Source organism: Ambystoma mexicanum, chromosome 1p (assembly GCF_040938575.1).
Source record: "Ambystoma mexicanum isolate Mex_15411 chromosome 1p, UKY_AmexF1_1, whole genome shotgun sequence".
Lineage (NCBI taxonomy): Eukaryota > Metazoa > Chordata > Amphibia > Caudata > Ambystomatidae > Ambystoma > Ambystoma mexicanum.
Window position 1 is genome coordinate 1,258,931,257 of NC_090921.1, and position 21,384 is coordinate 1,258,952,640.

The 21,384-nt window shown below is 47.6% G+C and overlaps 1 protein-coding gene across 4 annotated transcripts in view; it reads left to right on the forward strand.

Moving 5' to 3' along the window:
* GARIN5A (golgi associated RAB2 interactor 5A) overlaps positions 1-21,384 on the forward strand; it is a 1,377,498-nt gene that overhangs the window by 1,198,455 nt on the left and 157,659 nt on the right. For 2 of the 4 annotated variants that reach the window (XM_069605082.1, XM_069605076.1), the window contains one exon: positions 14,606-14,855. The exons of the other annotated variants lie outside the window; for them this stretch is intronic. In XM_069605082.1, coding sequence (XP_069461183.1) covers positions 14,606-14,703 — 98 coding nt within the window. In that variant the 3' untranslated portion in view covers positions 14,704-14,855. Of the gene's footprint in view, positions 1-14,605; positions 14,856-21,384 lie in introns of those variants that run through there. 4 annotated transcript variants of the gene reach the window in all.

Genomic DNA, 21,384 nt, shown 5'->3' on the forward strand with positions numbered 1-21,384 from the left:
TGGGGGGGATTGCTCCTGCAGGCCGCCGGTGTGAGGAGCTCCCGCTCCGACTCACTTCAGTCTGGAATGGAACCAGGCTCAATCAGGAGCCTTATTGTGAGCCTTCATGTGGGACCGGCTAAAGCCTGCCGGTGCCCCGTGATTGGTTAAGAAGCCGCAGTCTGTAAGTCTGCCCAGTCAGTGGCAGGTGTGTGCAGAGCACAGGAAGTTTGGACTCAACATTTGCATTTACATGGGGTTTGTTGTACTTAACACCATCGCCTTGGGACTCAGCTCTGGACTTTGCTGCCCGACTTCCTTGATGCCCTCCATGTGCAAGATGGAGCTCCGTGTCTCCTCCTAGGGCATGAGGGTCAGGGATGCCACCGTCCCTCTTCCTGTGGCAGCAGATACGCTCCTATGGGTGGCCAGGATGCTTCAGACCCTCAGTCGCAAGTCGCCTCACTGCTTGTGTCAATCCTGAGGTGTGCATGGGACATTCCCCACGGCTAGATGCCCATCTTCTTCCTTCTCTGGCTGGTCCTGTGGGAGCCAGCCCCAAAGAGGGCCTCGCCATTCATGACGACCATTGGCTTGTGAAGTCAGACCACTGTGACTCTAGATTTGCCCCTCCCACGCATGTCTGCACTTTCATTTGGGCTGGATGGCAGCATGAAGTGATGGATTTTAAGTGAATTGACTTTTTAAAATGGCAGCCGGCAAGCTTCCCGATCCTGCGATGATGCAATTTCTGGAGTCGGTAATTACCGCCGCCTGTGATCCCAGAAGTTTGGGTACCGTTACGTTATTGTTTTTGGCAGTGTTTTTCTGATGATAACGGTAATTGCATGGTGCCTGCATTATCGTTTCTGTCAGGGGAGTGTGTGCGCGCCAGAGGACCTGTAGCCAGTAATTCCGGTGGTCGGTCTGCCGGAAATGGTAATAACGGCATCACACAATTACTGGCATTTTTACGGCTAAGTTGTAATGATTCATGGTCTCTACATAGGCAGCCTGAGGGCTAAGATCGCTTTTCATATGCTGCCAAAGCAAGTCCTCCCCCTAATGGGTTTTACCAACTTCAAATTACTTTGAGCGAAAAACCTCCACCCAGATCTATTGATTCCCCGGGACATGGGATACCCTGGACTAATGACAGACTGTAGTATCTCACAATAATGACACTTCCTTTAATAAGGTTGGCCAATGCATTGCTAGAGTGGGACATAACATTTTGTTTATTGTTTCGTTTATCTTTCAACATTGGACATGCATTTTGTCATTTTTATTAGTTACATTGGGTTTGGTAATGATTAGTTATATTCCTCTTTCTTTTCTGTAATTGTATAGTACACAGCCTGTTTGTAACCCCAAAGAAACTCCCATGCTGTCTTTGGCTCCCTCTCTCTGCTTTGGTCGCACTCGCTGACTACTGGGAAGTATTTCCACCCCTCCAGCTAAGTAATTCACTAGCCACCACTTCTCAATGGCAGATGGTTTGAATTGCCAAATGTGAACTTTTAAGCAGTTTAAGGTACCATATCATGATACTAATGGATGTCATGGCCCATGTAGGATGAATAATACATGTACGTAATGCTTTAAAAGAGTATATCAGGGAGGGCAATGTGATTCATTGGGGAAGAAGTCTGTTTCAAGCCGTGATGTGGTGAGGGGGCAATAAATCGGGGACCACCACCAGCTATCACCTCTGCCCATTCCAGGGCCCCTATACCACTTCCGCAGGTTGTACCTCTAGCCTGTACCTCTCCCCGGTAGTCTTTCAAATGTGCCTACCTGCTTCACATTGCCACTCTCAACGCTTGCTCCGCTGTCAAACACTCCTCTGACATCTGCCACCTCCTCGAAGAGCTTGACCTGGATATCCTCGCTCTCACTGAGATATGTTTCACGGCCAGCTCTTGAATTTTGGCACTCCTGATGGTTACAAGATCCTCTCCATGCCCAGAACCAACCAACCCGCAGTGGAGTAGCTCTCATCTTTCTGGAGTGGGTCCCTGCCTCTGTCATTCCTATGCAGGCCTACTCCTCCTTTGAATGCCTGGTCTGAATGCTATTTATCTCTCCTGGCCTCTCTCTGACTGTGACCACTATCTACAGGCCACCGGGCCAGACTGCCCTCTTCTTCTCAGAGTGGGCTGACCTCTGCACACCTCTCCTTGCTTCTACCTCTCAACATCTCCTCCTCAGAGACTTCAACATCGACCTGGATGCTTATGATGCCTCCTCTGGGCTCTTCTGCAACCTCTGTGACTCTCTCTCTCTCCATTCTACCCTCATGTCTGACAAACACTGCCGGACACACCCGGGATGTTCTGATCTCCTCAGACATCCCTCTCTCTAACCCTCTCACTACTCCTCTCTCCTGGACTGACCACTTTCTTCTTTCCTCTCACCTTACACTCTCTGTCCCCTAGGCAAAGCCCACCCCAGCACTCCCACCTACCTTCTCGATCATTCGGCCCATGAAGCGTGTGTCAGTGGATGCCTTTGCCTCTACTTTCTCTGCTCCACCTACTCCTGCGGCTGACTCACACCCTGACATAGCCCTCTCTAACCTGCATCTTGCCATTTGCAACACTCTGGACATCCTTGCCCTGCCATGAGAATCCATCCGAAGCCTACTTCCAAGTGCAACTCTTGGTATGAAGCCAACCTCGCTGCCCTGAAACGCAAGTGCAGGGTGGCTGAGAGGAAGTGGAGAGCTTTGGATGCATCCTCTGACAAACGGGCCTGCCGCCTGCTGCAAAGGCAATACAGACTCTCTGTCTTGTCCAAGAAGAGAGTCCACATCCAAGCCTACGGCCTCTAACAACACGGCTGAACTCTTTAAAATCTGCAGGGGGAGATTGGCCACCAGGGGGCACAGGGATGGCTTCATCCTCCGTGTGAGCTCAGGAACCCTTGGTCTTATAGGCGGAATGAGCCCCCACTTATAGACAGCCCACTCTGAAAAACACGTGGAACGGCTGTGTGAACAACCCTACCACACCTCCCCGCTGAGAGACAATCCGGGGAAAATCAGACGCAGTTTCACCAAGAAAACCGCAGCAGAGGTGGTGCGCCCCTACACCAGCTGGACAAGGAAGTGGGCCCTGAAAACGAAAGTGAAGCGATGAGCAGGTACGTGGAGAGAGGCCTACCCCACATCAGTGAAGAGAGGAAGTTATACTACTCGAGGAGGCCCCCACTCAAAGAGGCAGGCAAGGAATAAGCATTGACTGCAAAAGCCACACTGACACCGCCACCCCAGTACGGAAAGACAGCGGGAGGCGAGCGGGCGTAAATTTGATGCAGCAATTCAACAGAGTATGGTGGGAGAACCGGTGAGTTCCAACAGCTCTCTGTGATCCCCATTCCTGCCCCTCTTCCCCCTGCCCACGCGGCCCCGGTTATCGGGTCACGGTGGAGCATTCACTCCAGAGGAGATGCGCACTCGGGCGGTGTGTTGGTCCCATGCCGGCACTAGACCTGGAATCTGTGTGCTGGACCCCCTGAACCCACTGTATCCTCCAGAGGACACCCGGATGAACTGCAAACAAAGCACTATAAACACCAAAACTGTTTCTCTCATCTGGGATGTGCGGAGGGGCGGAAGGTACTCTTCAGTGCGCACCGGGACCGGCTCGCACACACGTAGTCATCCAGACACTGCAGGGTCTCCTCTAGAAGAGTGCAAGCAGAGCCCCGGCATGGCACCCGACCTACCAGTACATTCCACTCCTAATAAGGGGCACAACGAGGAGGGCAGCACCACAAACCCCCCAAACCATAGGGAGGACACCGCCAGCATCCCGCCCAAACTCCTTTCTGCTATCCTATCATCCTAACAACGGAGACGTGTCAAGGACACACAGGCCCCCGCCAGCGGACACTACAACAGGAGACATGTTCTCCAGTGAAGGGATATACACGCGGAGTAAGTCTCAGAACTGTATACAAGGCCCCTCCACTGATCACCATAAGTGTAAACCTTTCTAATCACTAATGAACGCTGAAGTTGCAATAAAGCACTAACACTCACAGAAAACAGGTGATCGTTCAAATGAGCTCTTGGAACAAGTCTGAGGTCCCCTGACCCTTGGCCTCCACCGTTTCTAAAGCTGACCTAAAGTAGATACTGTAAAACGACTCACACACCGGGAGGGGGTCGGTGCTGCGAGGGCCTTCCGGCAGAACATAACTGCAATACAGTAAAATGAGGTGCACCACCCAATCGGTTCTACATCCTGAAGGACTATAATAAAACTCATCCCCGGCGGACACGGAATACATGCAAACTGAGGGATTTTGAGCCGCAGAGCCACATGGCTATCCTGGAACCATCTTGAAGCCACATGATGCCCGACCTCCGTTGCACTAAACCTTATACCTCAGTGGACATCGTGTAACAAAACACACACACACCAGGAGGAAATCTATATAACAGCGGCTCTCCCATAAAACATACCTGATATACAACAAGCAAAGTATCCAGTGAGACCACCCACATACACAGAAACTTAACGTCACCTCACGCAGACACGAAGGCCGTACAGGGCAAAGGACCTGCCCTATAAAACGCTATGGTCACAGCAACCACCCAGTAGGAGAAGTAGGTTTCCTCCCTACTGGACGAGCGGGTCAAGTGTGAGCATGAGAGAGTAGGCAGACTGATGCGTCTGGGGAGATCCACTCTTGTATAAAGAAATCGTGGGAGACTATCTGTCCTCTCACGGATGACTCAATCACCCGGACTGGTAGACTTGAATCCCGGAACCGAAGGGACCCTAGGCCCTGCACCTCAAAATCACTGCAAAGCACAACTTCGCAAAACTGGCACGGCTCGGTGGCGACTGAATAACATAACAATAAGACCCACACAGAGGGTTGGGCCCCTGAACACAGGGCGTGTGCCCTCCTCTGAGATCTGTGGTATCTTCGTCCCAGGTTGGATAGCGCCCGTTGGGATCGACAGAACCCCGGTGAGGCCATCATTGTACAACACTTATCTACTTACTGAGAAGTAACACAGGTGAGCTCTCTGGAGTCTATCTCATCTCACCCTCCCTGATAAATGTCAAATTGGGTGTTCAGATGTGTTGGGCCCTCTCAGAGTGCAGAGAGGCATGTGCCCTCCTCAGAATACCACGCTGAAAGTGGGAGATGAATGAGTGAAACCCCTGGAGACCGAGGAAATAATAGTTGCAACCCGTAGACAACCTTCTGACACGTGGGGTGTACCTGAAAGACCAGATACTGGTGTAGTGCAAGGAGAAGAATGGATACCCACGCCGCATCCACGGCCATCAGAATGAACGGCACATGGACACACGCCAAAAACTTGCAAAATACGATACACCCCGCAACACTCTGAAACAGTCTCTTGGTCGGATATAAAAATGGCAGCACTAGGAACAGAAGCTGCCGCGACAAAGGCTGATGTTGCATCACTCCTCAGTTAGATGAAAAGCATGAGGGCGGACATCGGAGGAAATATTGATAAGGTAACGAATAGAATCGACGAAATTGAAGAGCGGGTGGAGCACAATCAAACCTCCCTTGATACGCTGGAATCCCAAATAGATCAGAGGCTTGCAGATATGGAAGCGAGGGAAGAGGAGTTTCGCCTAAAAATGAATGACTTGGAAAATCGCGAAAGGCGTAATAACCTGAGAATCTTTGGGATACCGACCCGAGAAGGGGAAACGGAACAGGATTTGAAAAGGACCCTCGATGCAATTCTAAAAACTCTATTTGAAGACGGCACGGTGGATGATCCCAAGATCGACCATATACACAGGGCAGGGGGTACTCCTGGGGGCCCAAAGACGGTACTGGTGAGATTCCATAACTATTCTGACATAGTGAGAATTCTGGAGAAGGCCAAGAACACCCCTCAGCTCCTCCACGAGACAGCTGGAGCGATGATTTTACAAGATCTATCCTCGCTTACTCTGGTCATACGGAGGAAGTGCAAACCCTTAACTAAATTACTTCAAGTAAAGGGTGTCCGGTATCGTTGGGGGTACCCTTTCTCCCTCACGTTTGAGTGGGAGGGGAGTACAATCTGGCTGCGAACTGAAACGGACATACAGATTTCCATAGCAGACTTGGTGGGCAACCAGGCCAATGAACAAAACCCGGTGGAAGGACATCTAGAAGATCGATAATGGAGACTCCAAGGACCAAGTTGCAATACAATCCCGGGATCTAGGAAATATAGGAGAATGAATGCCTCACTGGGAGCAGAGCTCTGAGGGTAACAAACATCGAACAGCAGGAGCCAGTGGATACGCTACATCGGAGGTCATCATGGTCCTCTCAAGGGGTATTCCCCGGAGGTGTCTGGGACCTAGAAATGGCACAGGATGTAGGATATCTCACGTCGAAAATGTAGCTCATGGGAGACTGGACCATGGGTAAGATACTCTGAAGATAACTGTTGTGGTGAGTTGATCCAATCTGGCCCAGCTATGACATTCTTGGACAGATACTCGACCCCGGGGAAGTCATCCTTGAAATAAGATGCAAAGAGTTGGGTTGGGAGGGGGCGGGGCCTCAGGGTTAGATGTGGTGTTTAAAGTTTGGACCGTGGGTTGCACAATCTGCACTGGTGGCCCGAGGCTGGCTAGGTGACAATAACCCAGCTAGATCGGATGCTGTGGGAGGTAGGAGGAGGAGGGAGGGATGTGGGGAAGGGGTTCGGGCAGAGTCAAAGAACTTTCAAGACAGATTCAATGAAACCGGGATGTCATTTAGCGACTGTTGTGTGATACCTCCGCACAAAAATAATAGATTGCAAAGGTGTAATGGTGGCGCCGTCTTCAACTAGCGCTCCAGGGCTGCTCAGGGTTGGCACTCTTAATGTGAAGGGTTTAAACTCACCAAATAAGAGATCACTGGTGTGCAGGGAATTCAAGAGAGCACACATGGATGTCCTCTTCCTCCAAGAGACCAAGTATATATGAGGAGATGAACGCAAAGTTCTGTACTCCAGGATGGGTGCCGAATACTGGGGCTCTGGTCCCGTGAGAAAGGCGGGTGTCGGTATACTGGTAAAGAAAGGACTCAATTTGAGATCAGCAAGACCTGGAGTGATACTGAGGGGAGGGCCATTTTAACAGTTGCCAGAATACGCAAAGCCATCCTTACTCTTGCTACACTATATTCTCCCAATACAGGTCAATCCCGCTTTTTGAAGCGTACGATCCTGAAAATGATGTTGGGGGCAGCGGGGTATGTCATTCCAGGGGGGGGGGCGGGCTTGGGGGGGCTTTCATTTATGGGCAGACCCCACGCTGGACAGACAGGCAAGCAACTCAGATGCCGGCCCACCGCCGGACGGTGGCCGTGCAGATGTGATTGAAATGATGCGAATGTTTGGTTTGCAGGATGTCTGGCGTAACTTACACCCCAAGCAAGAAGGGTTCACTTTCTACTCAGCCCCACACTTGACATACACTAGGATTGATTACATGTATCTAACAAAGGACAAATGTGAGGTCACTGACACATCCAATATAGTCCCAATCTCATGGTCAGACCACAATCTAGTTTCGGTAGGTATTAGACTGGATGCCCTACCACACAAAAACACAAAATGGCGATGTAACAAATCCCTGTGGAAGGACCCAATCTTTCGTACAGAGCTGACCCGTGCAATCGAAGAGTACTTTGAAATAAATGACACAGGAGAGGTTTCGAAGAGAATGGTATGGGAGGCAGGGAAAGCGACGCGAGAGGTGTTCTGATTAAAGAATGGGCAGCGAAGAAGAGGGAGAGGACTATAATAGAAAATAAATTGAGAAAGGAGATTACCCATCTAGATGCAGCAGGGTGGAACACTGGAGAGGACAGGGCAAAAAAAGTTGCAGAGGCAGTGCAGAAAAGAAAGGAGTTAAGACGCTTACAAGAAGGGTTGGTGATATGCAAAGCCCAGTTTCTCAAACAGAAACATTATGAAGAGGGTGATAAGGCAGACGCGTTGATGGCGGCCAGGTTAGGGGGACAGAGGGCGGAGAGTTGGGTCTCGGCTATTGAGGAAGGGGAAGGAGTACAGACGACAGACATGGAGGAAATTCCGGAGGCATTTGCAAAATTCTATGAACACTTATATACATCCGAAAGGAGGGGAGATAAGGAAGAAGTAGACCAATATATGCAGGGAGTGGACATGCCCAAACTCCCTCGAGAAACGGTGGAAGAGATGTAGTCGCCGATTACGGCAGATGAGGTAGAAAGGGCCATTAAAAGGCTCCCACTGGGGAAAGCACCGGGAAATGATGGCCACACAGCAGGATTTTACAAGACCTTCATAACCTCCCTCCTCCCATTTATGGTAGACCTATTTCCTATTTAACGATATCCTACAATCATTAGTGGCTCCGGATTCCTTTTCACAGGCATTCATTTCAGTGATACCGAAAGGAGGCAAGGATCCCAAACATTGTGGATCCTATTGTCCCATCTCCCTTCTTAATATAGATGCAAAGATATACACCCGAGTGCTAGCTGCCAGACTGGAGACCCACATGCCTTTAGTGATTCACCCCGACCAGGTTGGATTTATATTAGGATGACAGGGTGCAGACACATTGCGCAAGACGCTCCACCTAATCCACGAATCGTAGACAATGGCAGCCAACCCGGAACTCCTGTCTCTCAATGCCCAAAAAGCATTTGACAGGGTGGAGTGGGGCTTTCTTCTGGAGGCAGTCCTGGTGAAGATTGGACTGGGCCCTGTCCTCTGTAGAGGGATTGAAGCAGTATACACATCCCCTAAGGCCGCCGTTATGGTCAACTCAGAATATTCCAGGTGGTTTGACTTGAGTAGAGGTACAAGACAGGGCTGCCCCCTTTCGGCAATTGTGTTTGCTCTTTCTGCAGAACCCCTTGCTCAAAATCTTAGGGCAGACCCCCAGGTCGAGGGCATACAAATTGCAGTAAAAGAATATAAAATAGCCCTTTACGCAGATGGCTTCCTACTCCATCTTCGGAACCCAATGACGTCCATACCTAGAGCCATACTCCTGATTGAAAAATATGGTACCCTCTCAGGCTTTAAGATTAATAGGTCCATATCAATACTATTTCCATTGAAGGAGCTCACCTCTGAGGATGCCTCTGCCCTCTCTACGCTTGGGTTAGTGTTGGAGAGCAACACCCTCCTCTACCTGGGTATACATTTTACCAAATAATTTGAGAATATGTATGAGACATATTTCCCTCATCTCCTGGCCGGTTTCCATAAAGACCTAGCGAAATGGCACAAACTTACGATCTCCTGGATGGGGAGACTAAATGCGATTAAAATGGTCTGTCTACCGAGGTTCTTGTATCCCTTCCAGATGCTTCCCCTAAAACTAACAGATACATTCTTCAAAGAAGTAAAGAGATCCATTATAAAATTCCTATGGCAAGAGAGAAAGCTGAGGATATCATATGAGACTCTCATTTTACCCAAAGAAAAAGGCGGAGTGGGCCTCCCTGATCTTCAGTTGTATTATAAGGTAGTACAATTGAGAGTGCTGATCCCACACTGAAGAGGGAGGAAAGATCTATAATGGGTACATCTAGATAATCATAGCCTAGCCCCGGCTACGGTAGTGGAGTGGTTGTGGGTCCCTAGACACAAATTGATACGTAGACTCCGGACCCATCCTATACTGGGCACAATATGGGAGATCTGGAGAGAAGGAGTGGACATGAAAGGAGTACGAGAGGAAATTCATGACCACGCTAAATTCCAATCATGGTTTGATGCAGGCCTTGAGAGGGTGGGACAATTTTGGAGAGACAGAGTATACCTCGCGATCACTGAGCTTGAGGAGGCACTGGGGATCCACCCACTGTCAGTTTTCCTCTTCCTCCAGCTAAAGGGCACCCTCATGAGGAAAGAATGGTGTGATAAAGTTCAGAGAGACCTTACCCCCTTTGAAAAACTTTTGGATACAATAGCAGGGACCAGGGGCACTATCTCTAGTATGTACAGAACACTCTTGGAAGTGGGGAAGGGATCGTCCATTAGCTTAAAACATAGGTGGGAACGAAACCTCGGCAGGGAACTGGATCCGGACGAGTGGAACAGTATTTGCAAGGGAGCCTCACAGGTATCCATAGCAGCGCAATATAAACTCCATGCCATCTAACTCCACAGATGGCAAACGACCCTTATAAATTATCGAAAATGTTTCAGACAAGGAGCACACCTTTCCTAATACTGTTCGGCCTCAAAGTTTGTGAAGGTGAAATAATCAAAGTGAAAGGTATTGTGGCCCCTCTGCTTCTTGCCCCAAGGACATGCTTGGTTATTAAGTGCAAGGCGTGCCAAGTCCCCAGCCAAAGAGAGTGGACCGGGGTTGCAACTAACATCTACACAATGGAGCGAATTACTGCCGCCCTCCATGGGAGGGTGGCCCAGAACGAGGTGATGTGGAACGATTTTGTGAATGAGTACTTGTCTGAATCCCCTAGGAACAATGGGTTGTAGCAATATTAGTGGATATTATAGTGAATATTCTTGACCGTGTCTAAACGCATTGTGTGAACCTGGGAAACTCGAATCCCGAGATTTAGCAGCCCTATTACTACCTGAACTGGACTTTGCACGATGATAATGCGGAAGGCATACGTCATACAACAACTATGAGTACTTGTAATTTGTGTAGAATTGTCTGATGAAACTCTGCCTGGGGGCCTGGGGGCCTGGGGGGTGGGCGGGGAAGGGGAAAAGACAAAAAAGTTGGGAAAGTAAATTTTGTGTTTGAAGTTAAACGGTGTTGGGGAACAATAATGATATTACAAATGTAAACATGCTTTGAAATGCCCGGATTACAAGTGTAACACAATTATTTTGTTTGAAAAAATGTAATAAAACCCGAATTTGAAAAAAATCAAATCTGTAGGGAGCTGGCCAATCCTTCTGCAGTCCCCACCTCTCCTGTTCCCTCCCAGGCCCTCTCTATGGCCCTGGCTGCTCACTTCACTACTAAAACCCAGGACATCTTGTCCTTGCTATCCTCTTCCTCTCCTTCTACTGCTCTCAGCCCCCCCTCTGGCCGCTTCTCCCTCTCTTCCTCCTTTCTCCTCTTTCTCTCTGATAACACCTGACGGTTTTTCTAGACAAGTCCGATCTATGAAAGTGCCATCCAAACAGGTGCTACCCTGCTTTTCAAGAAAATCAAGGGCCATATTGACACTCTCTCTCTCCAGCCTTGGCTGATTTATGCAATCACTCCTTCGCCACTGGAGCTTTCCCTTCTCTCCTCAAGCACTCCCTTGTGCACCTCCTCCTTAAAAAGCCTTCTGCAGATCCTACCTGTCTGGCTAACTATCGCCCGATCTCTATCACTCCTTTCCTGGGCAAATGTCTGGAAAAAGTGGCCATCTCCCAGCATACTCGGCAGACTGAAGCTTTTGGATGTCTCCATGATCACCAGTCTGGCTTCAGAGCAGCTAGAGGCATGGAAACTGCTCTCTTGAACACCTGTAAAGACCTGCTCTCCAATCTCGATTCCAGTACCGCTTCTGTGCTCATCCTTCTTGACCTTTCCTCTGCTTTTAACACAATCATGCCATCCTGATCAATCGACTCCCTGAGAACCTGGGCATCACCGATCAGGCCTTGGAGTGGCTGACCTCTTTCCTCCTGGACCGACCCTCCCAGGTCCAACTTGGTTACTTTCCCCTCCACCGCCTCTCTCTCTCCACATGTGGTGTTTCCCAGGGCTCTAACCTCTCTACCTGGCACTTTAATCTCTATGTGGCCCCTTTGGCCCACCTAATCTCTACCTTCTGCTCCAACATTCAGTGTTATGTGGATGACACACAGCTCTCTTTCAGGCTCCCTAAAGCCTCCTCCCCTCTCTCGCTCATTCCTGACTGACTGTCGATCTGTGATTCAGGATTGCTGCGCCTCCAACATTCTCTGGTAAAATGCCAGTAATACAGAGATCCTTCTCATCGGGACCCCTGCTTCTGCTTTCCCTCTCTCACTCTAGCCACCTTCCTTGGGCCCTCTTCCTTCACCTTCCTGTGAGGCAAAAAACCTTGGTGTCATCTTCGACTCCACTCTCTCCTTCTCTCCTCACACCACGGACCTTTCAAAGAAGGCCCATTACCAGCTCCACGTCCTCAGAGGTACTCTTCCTTTTCTCACTTTCCCCCAGAAGCTCATTGTCTCCAGAGCCCTGGTTCTCTCTAGGTTGGACTATTGTAACAGCCTCTTTCTCAATCCTCCTGCCTCTACTCTCCGCCCTCTGCAACTAATCCAGAACAGGACTGAAACACTTATCCTTGGCCTCAAGCCCAGGACTGTATCTCTCGCCCTGAATTCTCTCCAATGGCTCCCGGTGGTTGCAAGGATCAAATTCAAGACCCTCTGCATCGTCCACAAGGCTTTCTGGGGCTGGGTCCCACGCTACATTCAACACTCTCTTCCTAAATACCTTCCTTCTCAAGCCCTTCGCTCTGCTGCTTCCAACTCTCTGAGGGTCAGACACTTCTCCAGGCAGAGAGTAGGGAGTAGATCACTTTCCTCTGCCGGTGCCTCCCTCTGGAATGGCCTCCCTGCCCCTCCCAAACTTGAGCCGGGCCACCTGAAGTTTCGGAAGTAGCTCAAGACCTTCCTTTTATCCTCTGCTTTCTCTCCCTACCTCCCCTGCTGACCTACCTACCTGCTGCGGCAACTGGCTGCTTGGTTACCCTAAGAGTATCACTGTGTACCAGGCTCCTCTTTAACCAGTCCACCCGCACTTCCTCTGGGCCTGTCACGCACTAGGGGTTGTAACTGTAACCCTTACAGTCCCCCGCCTCCTTGTACTTACCCAGAGCCGCACTGCCCTGGCTTCACTTACTCAGAGCAATGCTGCCCTGACCGCACTTCTCCTTTCTCTCCCCCTTGCACTTCCCCATCCCATCCCCCTGCACTTTGCGTTCCACACTTTCACGATCGAAATGACACAAGGCCAAAAAAGATTGTTTGTCTTGTCCTCCCTCTGTACCCTCCCTTGTCTTGTCGTGCCTAGAACCACATGTGTACAGGCACATTATAAATGACTTATCATATCATATAACATGCAGGCCAGCGAGGGCCATGAAGATTATGAGGAAAATGTCAATTTTCCTTTATTCAAAAGGGTCCCTCTTTATCTTTTTAGGGACATTCAGCAGTTAAAGCACTTCTGTTGATGTTTCAGCAAATTTGCACCCTCGTTGGAAGTGTATTTTTAGTGTGGCAGTGAGAAACAGTTATTTTCATTTCATGAGTGAGCGTCCTCTTTTCCATGAAGGACTTTCTTTTGGTCATTACCTCAGGACGTTGTTTTTGTAGGATATTTATCTTGTGCTCTTTCCAGAAGAAGTCGTTTTTTTCTTCATGACCACACATAAGTCATTTCACATTGAGTATAGCAAAGGAATTGCATTAGGATACATCAGGGTGCAGCTGTTGGCTCCCTTCTTCTTCCTACTCTGAACACACTTCACAGTCTTGAAAATGTATTTCACAGCATATCGTTCAATAGCTGATGTATTTTGTGTTTCATATTCATGTCAAAGTAGGACACAGCTGGTCCAGGTAGCCTTATTCTGAGATTCTTTTGCTGTAGCTTCCATTCATTCCGTTTTTTTTATTTGACGGGAGCTTTGTAGACTCTTACCTGGATGACCTTGCTATGAACCTTGTAACGATCTTTCGTGCCGAGTCCAGCTTACTGTCTGAATGTCCAAGGCAGATGTCAGGGACTCTAGGGTTTGATATGTTTGCTTCCTATGCTTTTTTTGCAACGCTCTGACCTCCATATATTGTCCAAAGTGTGATGTAGAGGGTATCAATGGTCATCCAAGGTCTGCAGTGTTCTTTGTGCATTTCTCTGTGAAGTGAGGCATCTGAGATGTGTGGTTGATGCATGGCTTTGTGTTATTTTGACATGGAAAGATTCATTACAAACTGAGTTTGGTTAGATATCGTTGAAAAGCTGTGCTGGGGAGCAGCGAGCCCAGGGCCCAAGCTGCTATGTTCTAGCTCATCAGTTTTGGAAAGCCTGTGTAACTTTGCTGAACATAACCGTATATATAGCAATGGGTAGATATTCCAATAAATTCTGTGAAACAATACCAATATACAAACAATACAAATATTAAAATATTTGTGAAAGTAAGTTTAACTACTGACTGACCCAACAGCTGGAATTAGTCAGGAAATATTACCTGCATGTGATTTCTAAACCATTTATTATAATATGTGTACATAGTTTGATAGAAGGGACTTAGGCTCTGTCTGATTAGAAGGAGGTTAGATCCCGCCGTTAGTGATATTCTGTAACTCTTTCCTCTATGACCTTTTGCTCTCCACATTCTGACTCTTTTTTCTTTCCTTGTTTCATCTAAGCAGTCATTCACTTTTTTTGTCTACCTTCTCCCCGACCTTATTTTTTTCCTACATGCTGTTGTTCTATCTACCCCTTTCTTTCCCTGCTCCTCTCTTCTGGTCCTTCTGCTTTCCTTTTTTCCTTTCTCTTTGTTCACTTCCACTTTCCCTTTCTCCTCTTCTCCTCCAATCACCCCTCTGCAGCGCTGCTTGAAGTCTGAATATAGCTCACATTTCTGCTTTCCTTCCATCTAGCAAAAAAGCCCAGTAAATTGCGGACAGTAATCAAGTCGTTTTCAAAGCATGACTCAAAAGAACTCAAGAAAAAGAAGAAAAGCAGTACTGAGTCCTAGATGGAAACTGGGAGCAACAGCAGTGTGGACTTAGAGAAGAGGAAGCCTGGTCTTGAGATCCCTGGACACACCAGAATTACAGTGAACAAGAGAGGATTAGAAGAGAAGGGGGAATCAGAGACATCATTGAATGAATAAATATGTGGTACCAATGCCAGCCTACGTATGATCAATTCAGATTAAAAATTGAGTCCAGTCTATGAGTAGGGGAGTAAAAGACCAGCTACAGTTGCAAGAGTGTTACCACAGTAGAGCATTTGACAGATAAAGAAGGAATGGGGAATACATGTATATTTCTCTATCACCCTGCTCTCCTTCCTTCACACACACATACCTAGTGGTCGAAGTGTACAAAAAGAAGTAGTGAAACTATGTTCCTGGCTAGCCCACCGCCACTCCCCATAAACCAGATCGCAACATTCCCTCACACGCGCAATACAAACCCCATACATGGGTCCTGCCTTTTCTTCATTCCACCCCCACCACTGGGTAAAGGCTGAAAGAAAAAAAAATGAAACCATTCTGGAATAGTTTCTTATTAAAATAAAAGTATAGGAACAGTGAAACTTAATTTTAAAAAGTAGAGGAGCACCGCACCCAACCACTCCTGCTCACTTCAACCACTGCACACACCTTGTATCCACCAATGTAAAACTGGTGGGATGGCATGTATTTTCTGGTGGGCTGGGAAAGCTGGCGGACAGAGTTGGAGAAGTTGTCAGTCACTGCAGTGGTCACTGAGTGTCTTACCCTTTCCTTGCACTAGGAGGAGCTTTCACCTTGTACCTTAAGAACCCTTTTCAGCCGCGGAGCGGAAAGAGTTAGAGAAGAGTTGGCAGTCACTGCAGTCTATGCAGCGAGCCGTGGGTCGGTAGACTCACGCGAGGCGGACTCTTTCTTTTGGTTGCCTTGTAATAGGCCTGTGGACAATAAGGAGGTGAGACTTTCAGCAGTACTGCTTTTCAGACTTCTCTCCCTTGCCCCTTTACAAGACGCTAGAAAGACTGACAGATAACAGGTGGCACGAGTATTGCAAACTTGCTTTCCTTCTCTCGTGAATGTGCTTACAACTTAAACTAAACGGCAATCTCCTTCCTATCGAGCAATGTGAAACTTTGCCGTCCATAATCTTAATACCTTAAGCATAACCATAAGGAAAGCCTAAAGGTGTAGGAAACGCCGGAAGGGCACGCAGCTTCATTTAAACGCCCCATAATAAAGCTTGCGGTCGTGCAACTTCGTCAAGTACCCACCTATCATACAACACCCCCCCCCCTGCGCATTAGTGTGTCAATTAATTATTAATTAATTGACTTTAGAGTGGTGCCTGCGGGTAACTTTCATAATGAAACTTACCTTTAATCGCTGCATCAAAACAAGTTTTGACACAAGTGAGAGCAAAAAAGCGGGGTCTGGAAAGGTTTTGGAAACTCACTCAGCAAAACAGGCATACATAAAGCATGGAATTGGAAGAGGTTATTTGAATATTGAAACGTTTAGGTTGGCCTCCTTTTTGGCACCTTTTGCGGTAACTGTGGGCATACAGCTTTTGAGCCTCTCGTGCTCTTCGTCACTCTACTGTTCCATTCTATTTAACCTAAACGTGTGTAACATGTGAAATTATATGAGTGATCCTTTGCGACTCTTGGTGATCCTAATTGTCCCCGCCTACCTCGGGATAAGCCCGATGCAGTGAAAAGGGCGCTGTATTTCTGCTGCGCTGTTGGGCAGGACGCTGGGCAAGTGGAGGAAACAAACCCTGGATAACACTTTGGGTTAGTGTTACACGTTGAATGATGATATTTGAAAGATTATGTCAGCTGGGACCTGACTGAGAATTGGACTACCTCTACATCACAGGTGAAATTGACTGTAATCGAGCCGACTTGCTTGTAGTAAAGTCAGTTAAACTGTTTTTGCTATGCGGAATGACAGGGAAGGGGCGGGGAGTCGGACTTGGGAAGTTCCTTAAAGGAATGGTTGGGTCAAAATTTTGTATTGTCCCTACGTGTCGGCCATGTGTTTTCAAGCCTAAGTCGCTCGATTTTAGAAACATTTCCTATGGACCTTACCCGAGTTTTCGTCCATTAAACGCACGCGAAAACAGGCACCAGGGCGCTGCCATTTTGTGATAATCCTATCACTTGCCCCATTGCCCTGGCTGACCTGCTTTTGCGGCACTAAATCATACCCCCCGCCTCTGAGCCTGTCATCAGCAGACGCGTACCGCCCATTTCACAACGCCAAAGCACGTCTTGTGTCAACAATCGCTGCGCTTCAGCTAATGACGTGTCGCCATGGAAATGGCAAGATGCCTCTTTCCTCAATAAGTATAAACAGACCGTTTCACAACACACAGCAGCAGATTTTCGATTCCATTCCTCTCTCTGTGTTACTTTGAGTATTCTGTGACTCGTTTCTGTGCTTTGGTCAGCTAACTTTGCCGCTTGTAGCCTGTGTGAACACCTGTACTATCGCTATAAATGATTTTAGTTTGTTTACCACACAATGGCTACAATAATGCCCTACATGTACGAGCCTGAGTATACCGAGGAGGAACTACTGGAAAGAGAAACACCCGAAAACTATGGGGCTTCGGACGGCAGTTGGCAGGACGAATCAACGGAAGAAGACACTGGACCTAGTCGCATGGACGGTGTTTCCCCTGGTGCACATGCAATCGGTGCAAGCTAATGCCACCCGAGGAGGAGAACTGCTGCTGCTGTGAAAACTCGGCTGCAATGCATCACCGAGCTGCCAGACTTCAGGGCAGCCTGCCTCACACGGTCCGTGTTGAGGATAATGATGGTGCTTATGCACGAACTTCGCGCATTTGTTCGTCCTCGTAATCCGAATAACGAGTAAGTATAATCTGCTTGTGATGCCACTACTATTTCATGGTCGTCTCCTATATCCAAAATTACATTTACATATCATTGTAACGCATGAAAGTCGTTCAATAGTGTGCAGTGTCTAGATAGCATTTGTCCGAGCAGAATGCCATTAGTTACAAGAATTGTCATTGACAACAAACGTTTAATCAACTTACCTTGGTCATTTAAAAACAGTTTGTATCATTATTTTTCACAGGTGGTACCGGCTGGTGGCCTATCGTTCCTTTACATGGTGGCTTCACGGGAGGCTTGGACACCGCGTTCGAAGAGTAATACCCGCCTGTGCCGTTCGTGCCATAAGAGAAACTTTCCCGAGTGACAGCGGTCAGTACAGTGGATTTTCCCTCGCTGTGCTGCAACCTGACCTGTACAATGTGTAAAGTTTTGTATTGTTGTGCCATCAAAAAAAGAAACAAAATAAAACACCATATATATTTTAACAACGGTTGTTTCGATTTTTTAAATGAATCAAGTGTGTCTCCATTCAGCAGTCTTCCTGTGCCTTATCTGCATGCCCCAGGCCCATCCATCCCACCCCCCTCTATCAAAGGCGGTTCGCGCCAGTGGATGCGCGCTGCCATGGGGGGGCTGTCAGGGGCGCAAACGGCCAAGGTGCCAAACAGCATGTACACTTCAAAAGGTATCCCACGACAAGGGCCCATCGCTCACATGGCCTCCTCAGACTCTGTGTCTCCAGGCAGGGCTCCCCCTTGAAGCAGGCCGCCCCCCTGCAATCCACATAAGTGTGTCTCCATTCAGCAGTCTTCCTGTGCCTTATCTTCACGCCCCAGGCCCATCCATCCCATCCACCTCTATCAAAGGCGGTTCGCGCCAGTGGATGTGCGCTGCCATGGGGGGCTGTCAGGGGCGCGAACGGCCAAGGTGCCAAACAGCATGTACACTTCAAGAGGTATCCCACGCCAAGGGCCCATCGCTCACATGGCCTCTTCAGACTCCGTGTCTCCAGGCAGGGCTCCCCCTTGAAGCAGGCCGCCCCTCTGCAATCCACATAAGTGTGTCTCCATTCAGCAGTCTTCCTGGGCCTTATCTGCATGCCCCAGGCCCATCCATCCCACCCCCCTCTATCAAAGGCGGTTTGCGCCAGTGGATGCGCGCTGCCATGGGGGGGTGTCAGGGGCGCGAACGGCCAAGGTGCCAAACAGCATGTACACTTCAAAAGGTATCCCACACCAAGGGCCCATCGCTCACATGGTCTCCTCAGACTCCGTGTCTCCGGCCAGGACCCCCCCTCACGCTGGCCGGCCCCCGGCAAACCACATAATACCACGACACACACACGTCATTCATTCAAAAACACACCCCTGTTTGTAATACTTTATAAACCACTTGATATGTCTCATGAGAACATCTTTGTGCTTTGCAAGTCAACTCCTGAACGTGATACCTGAGAACCACTGAGATCTATGCTAATCTGCTCGTCCTCGTGCTATCCATGAACTTCTGTGACCGCTTTGAGCAAACTCATCAGTGTGCTACTTGTGGCCATCTACCTGTTCTCCTGCAACATACTGCTCGGCTTGCTGAATCCAACTGTTTGTTGGTCAAGGTAAGGCCATGTATCCTAGTCATATTTCGCTGATTTTTTAATTTCTATTTGCGAGTAGAGTTCTCAATAGTGCTATGTTCATTGTTCTCATTGATATTGACTTGAGTTTCCATTGTTATGCTAACAATAGATCTATTTTTTCATCTGTGTCAATTGTCATTGAATTGCATCATTCGGGGGTCCAGTCTATAGTGTAAGCATGTTTCCTTCTCGTGCAAGACAGAACATCCAAGGGACAAGTCACATGTTCAGAGTTTAGTCACATCATTTATACATTTCTGCAATTTATGCAAATGCTAAGCCGCACATGATGAACTGGTATTGTTCCTGCGACCAAAACAAACCTGGCATTGAACATTGTATGGTTCATTTACTTTTGTATCACATTTTTATTCATCAAGATTGTATAATAATGTCGATATTTACTTTTCAGAATTTTCAACAATGCCTGCCTGTTCGATTAGCGGTTGCCCTTCGAAGACCCTTGCTAAATCTGAAGGCACTACAATGCATGCATTCCCGAAAACTGTTGATCGAATAAGAGAATGGGTCAGACATTGCGGATATCCACTGGGTGAGCTGAAGAGTAGAGTCCAACAAGTCTTAGAGGACAAGAGGGGTGATCGATACCGCATCTGCAGCCGGCACTTTTCCTCGAACTTGTACACAACATCTTGGGTAACAAAGAAGAATAAACGGCGAACGACACGAAAATTACTCACAAACGCTATTCCCACTCTATTCGTCCACATTCCGCCACTGGTGAGTCAAGTGTCCGGATTTAGCTTTAGGCCTTGCGGTAGTGTGTAGGTAGCCGAATGGATTAATTGATATTTTAGGTGTTGTGTCCCTTGTCATACTTTCGACATTGATATGAGTGTATAGCTTTTTGAATAATGACATTTATCAATATATTCTTTTCCGATTTCATAACCCACAAACGAAATCTATATATGGGCACAGGGAACTGTGCTATATTGCGCATTTTCAATAGCATTACTCTCAAGTATTGTGTCTCCTTACATGGCAATTTTTAATATTGGCATTTCATTATCAATCAATAATTTACCTTTACAACTGCTTGACTATCCCTTGAATCTGAAGCAAGAACATTCTACATCTGTGATGTGCTCGCAGTTATCAACCACTTCTAGCGCGTATCAGGTAATCTTACTTGGCTATTCCGCTACAGACTTGTTTTATGCATGTCAAGTAATATTTTTATTGTATCGTATAATTATTTTACCGAATGTTTGGTTAGTGCTTTCCAATTGATAAACACCTTAGTTATCGTCCACTGGTGTTTGTTTTCAGTTATGATTAGTGTTATCCATAGTAATGCAAGTACTGTCTTTCAGGGAGATGCTGAAGCGTCCACCACATTGACAACATCGCTAGATGTTCTTCAGCAGCACGAGGTATGGATACTGACAGCTCCATCGAACTAGATCATCAGAGCTGTAATACTTGTCGTTTGATTGTTCTACATAATGTTTCATTCGTGGTTAGCCATTGATATGTACCTGTGTGGTCGACCCCAAGTGTGTCTTATGTTTTCAATATTGTAATCCTTACTAATGTAAGTACTATCTTTCAGGCAGTTGATGGAGCGTCAACCCCTGCACTTGATGCAGAGCCTGACAGTCAAGTAATTCCAGGGGACGTGGAAGCGGGACCTTGCGTATACGAATCGGCGCAACAGCTTTCGGAAGTGCGCACTACATTTACAACATCCCTACATATTCTTCGGCAGCACGAGGTATGGATACTGACAGCTCCATCGAGCGTCATCATATAACGTGATTCCATTTGCTACACTTTCTTCCCTATTAACGCAAGTACTGTGTTTCAGGGAGACAACGGAGCTTCCACTACAATAACAACATCCCATTTAGATGATGCAGATGTAAATAAATCGGAGAAATAAGTCGATGAAATCTGATCATATTTAGATATTCCTTGATTCTTTTAGACAATGCATCATTTGTGGTTATCACTTTATATGAACCTGTGCCGTCGACCCCAAGTGTGTGTTATGTTTACAATATTGAAAACCATACTAATGCAAGTACTGTGTTTCAGGGAGACGACGGAGCTTCCTCTACAATTACAACATCCCTTGTAGGTGATGCAGATGTAAAGAAATCGGAGAAATAAGTCGATAAAATCTGATCATATTTAGATATTCGTTGATTCTTTTAGACAATGCATCATTTGTGG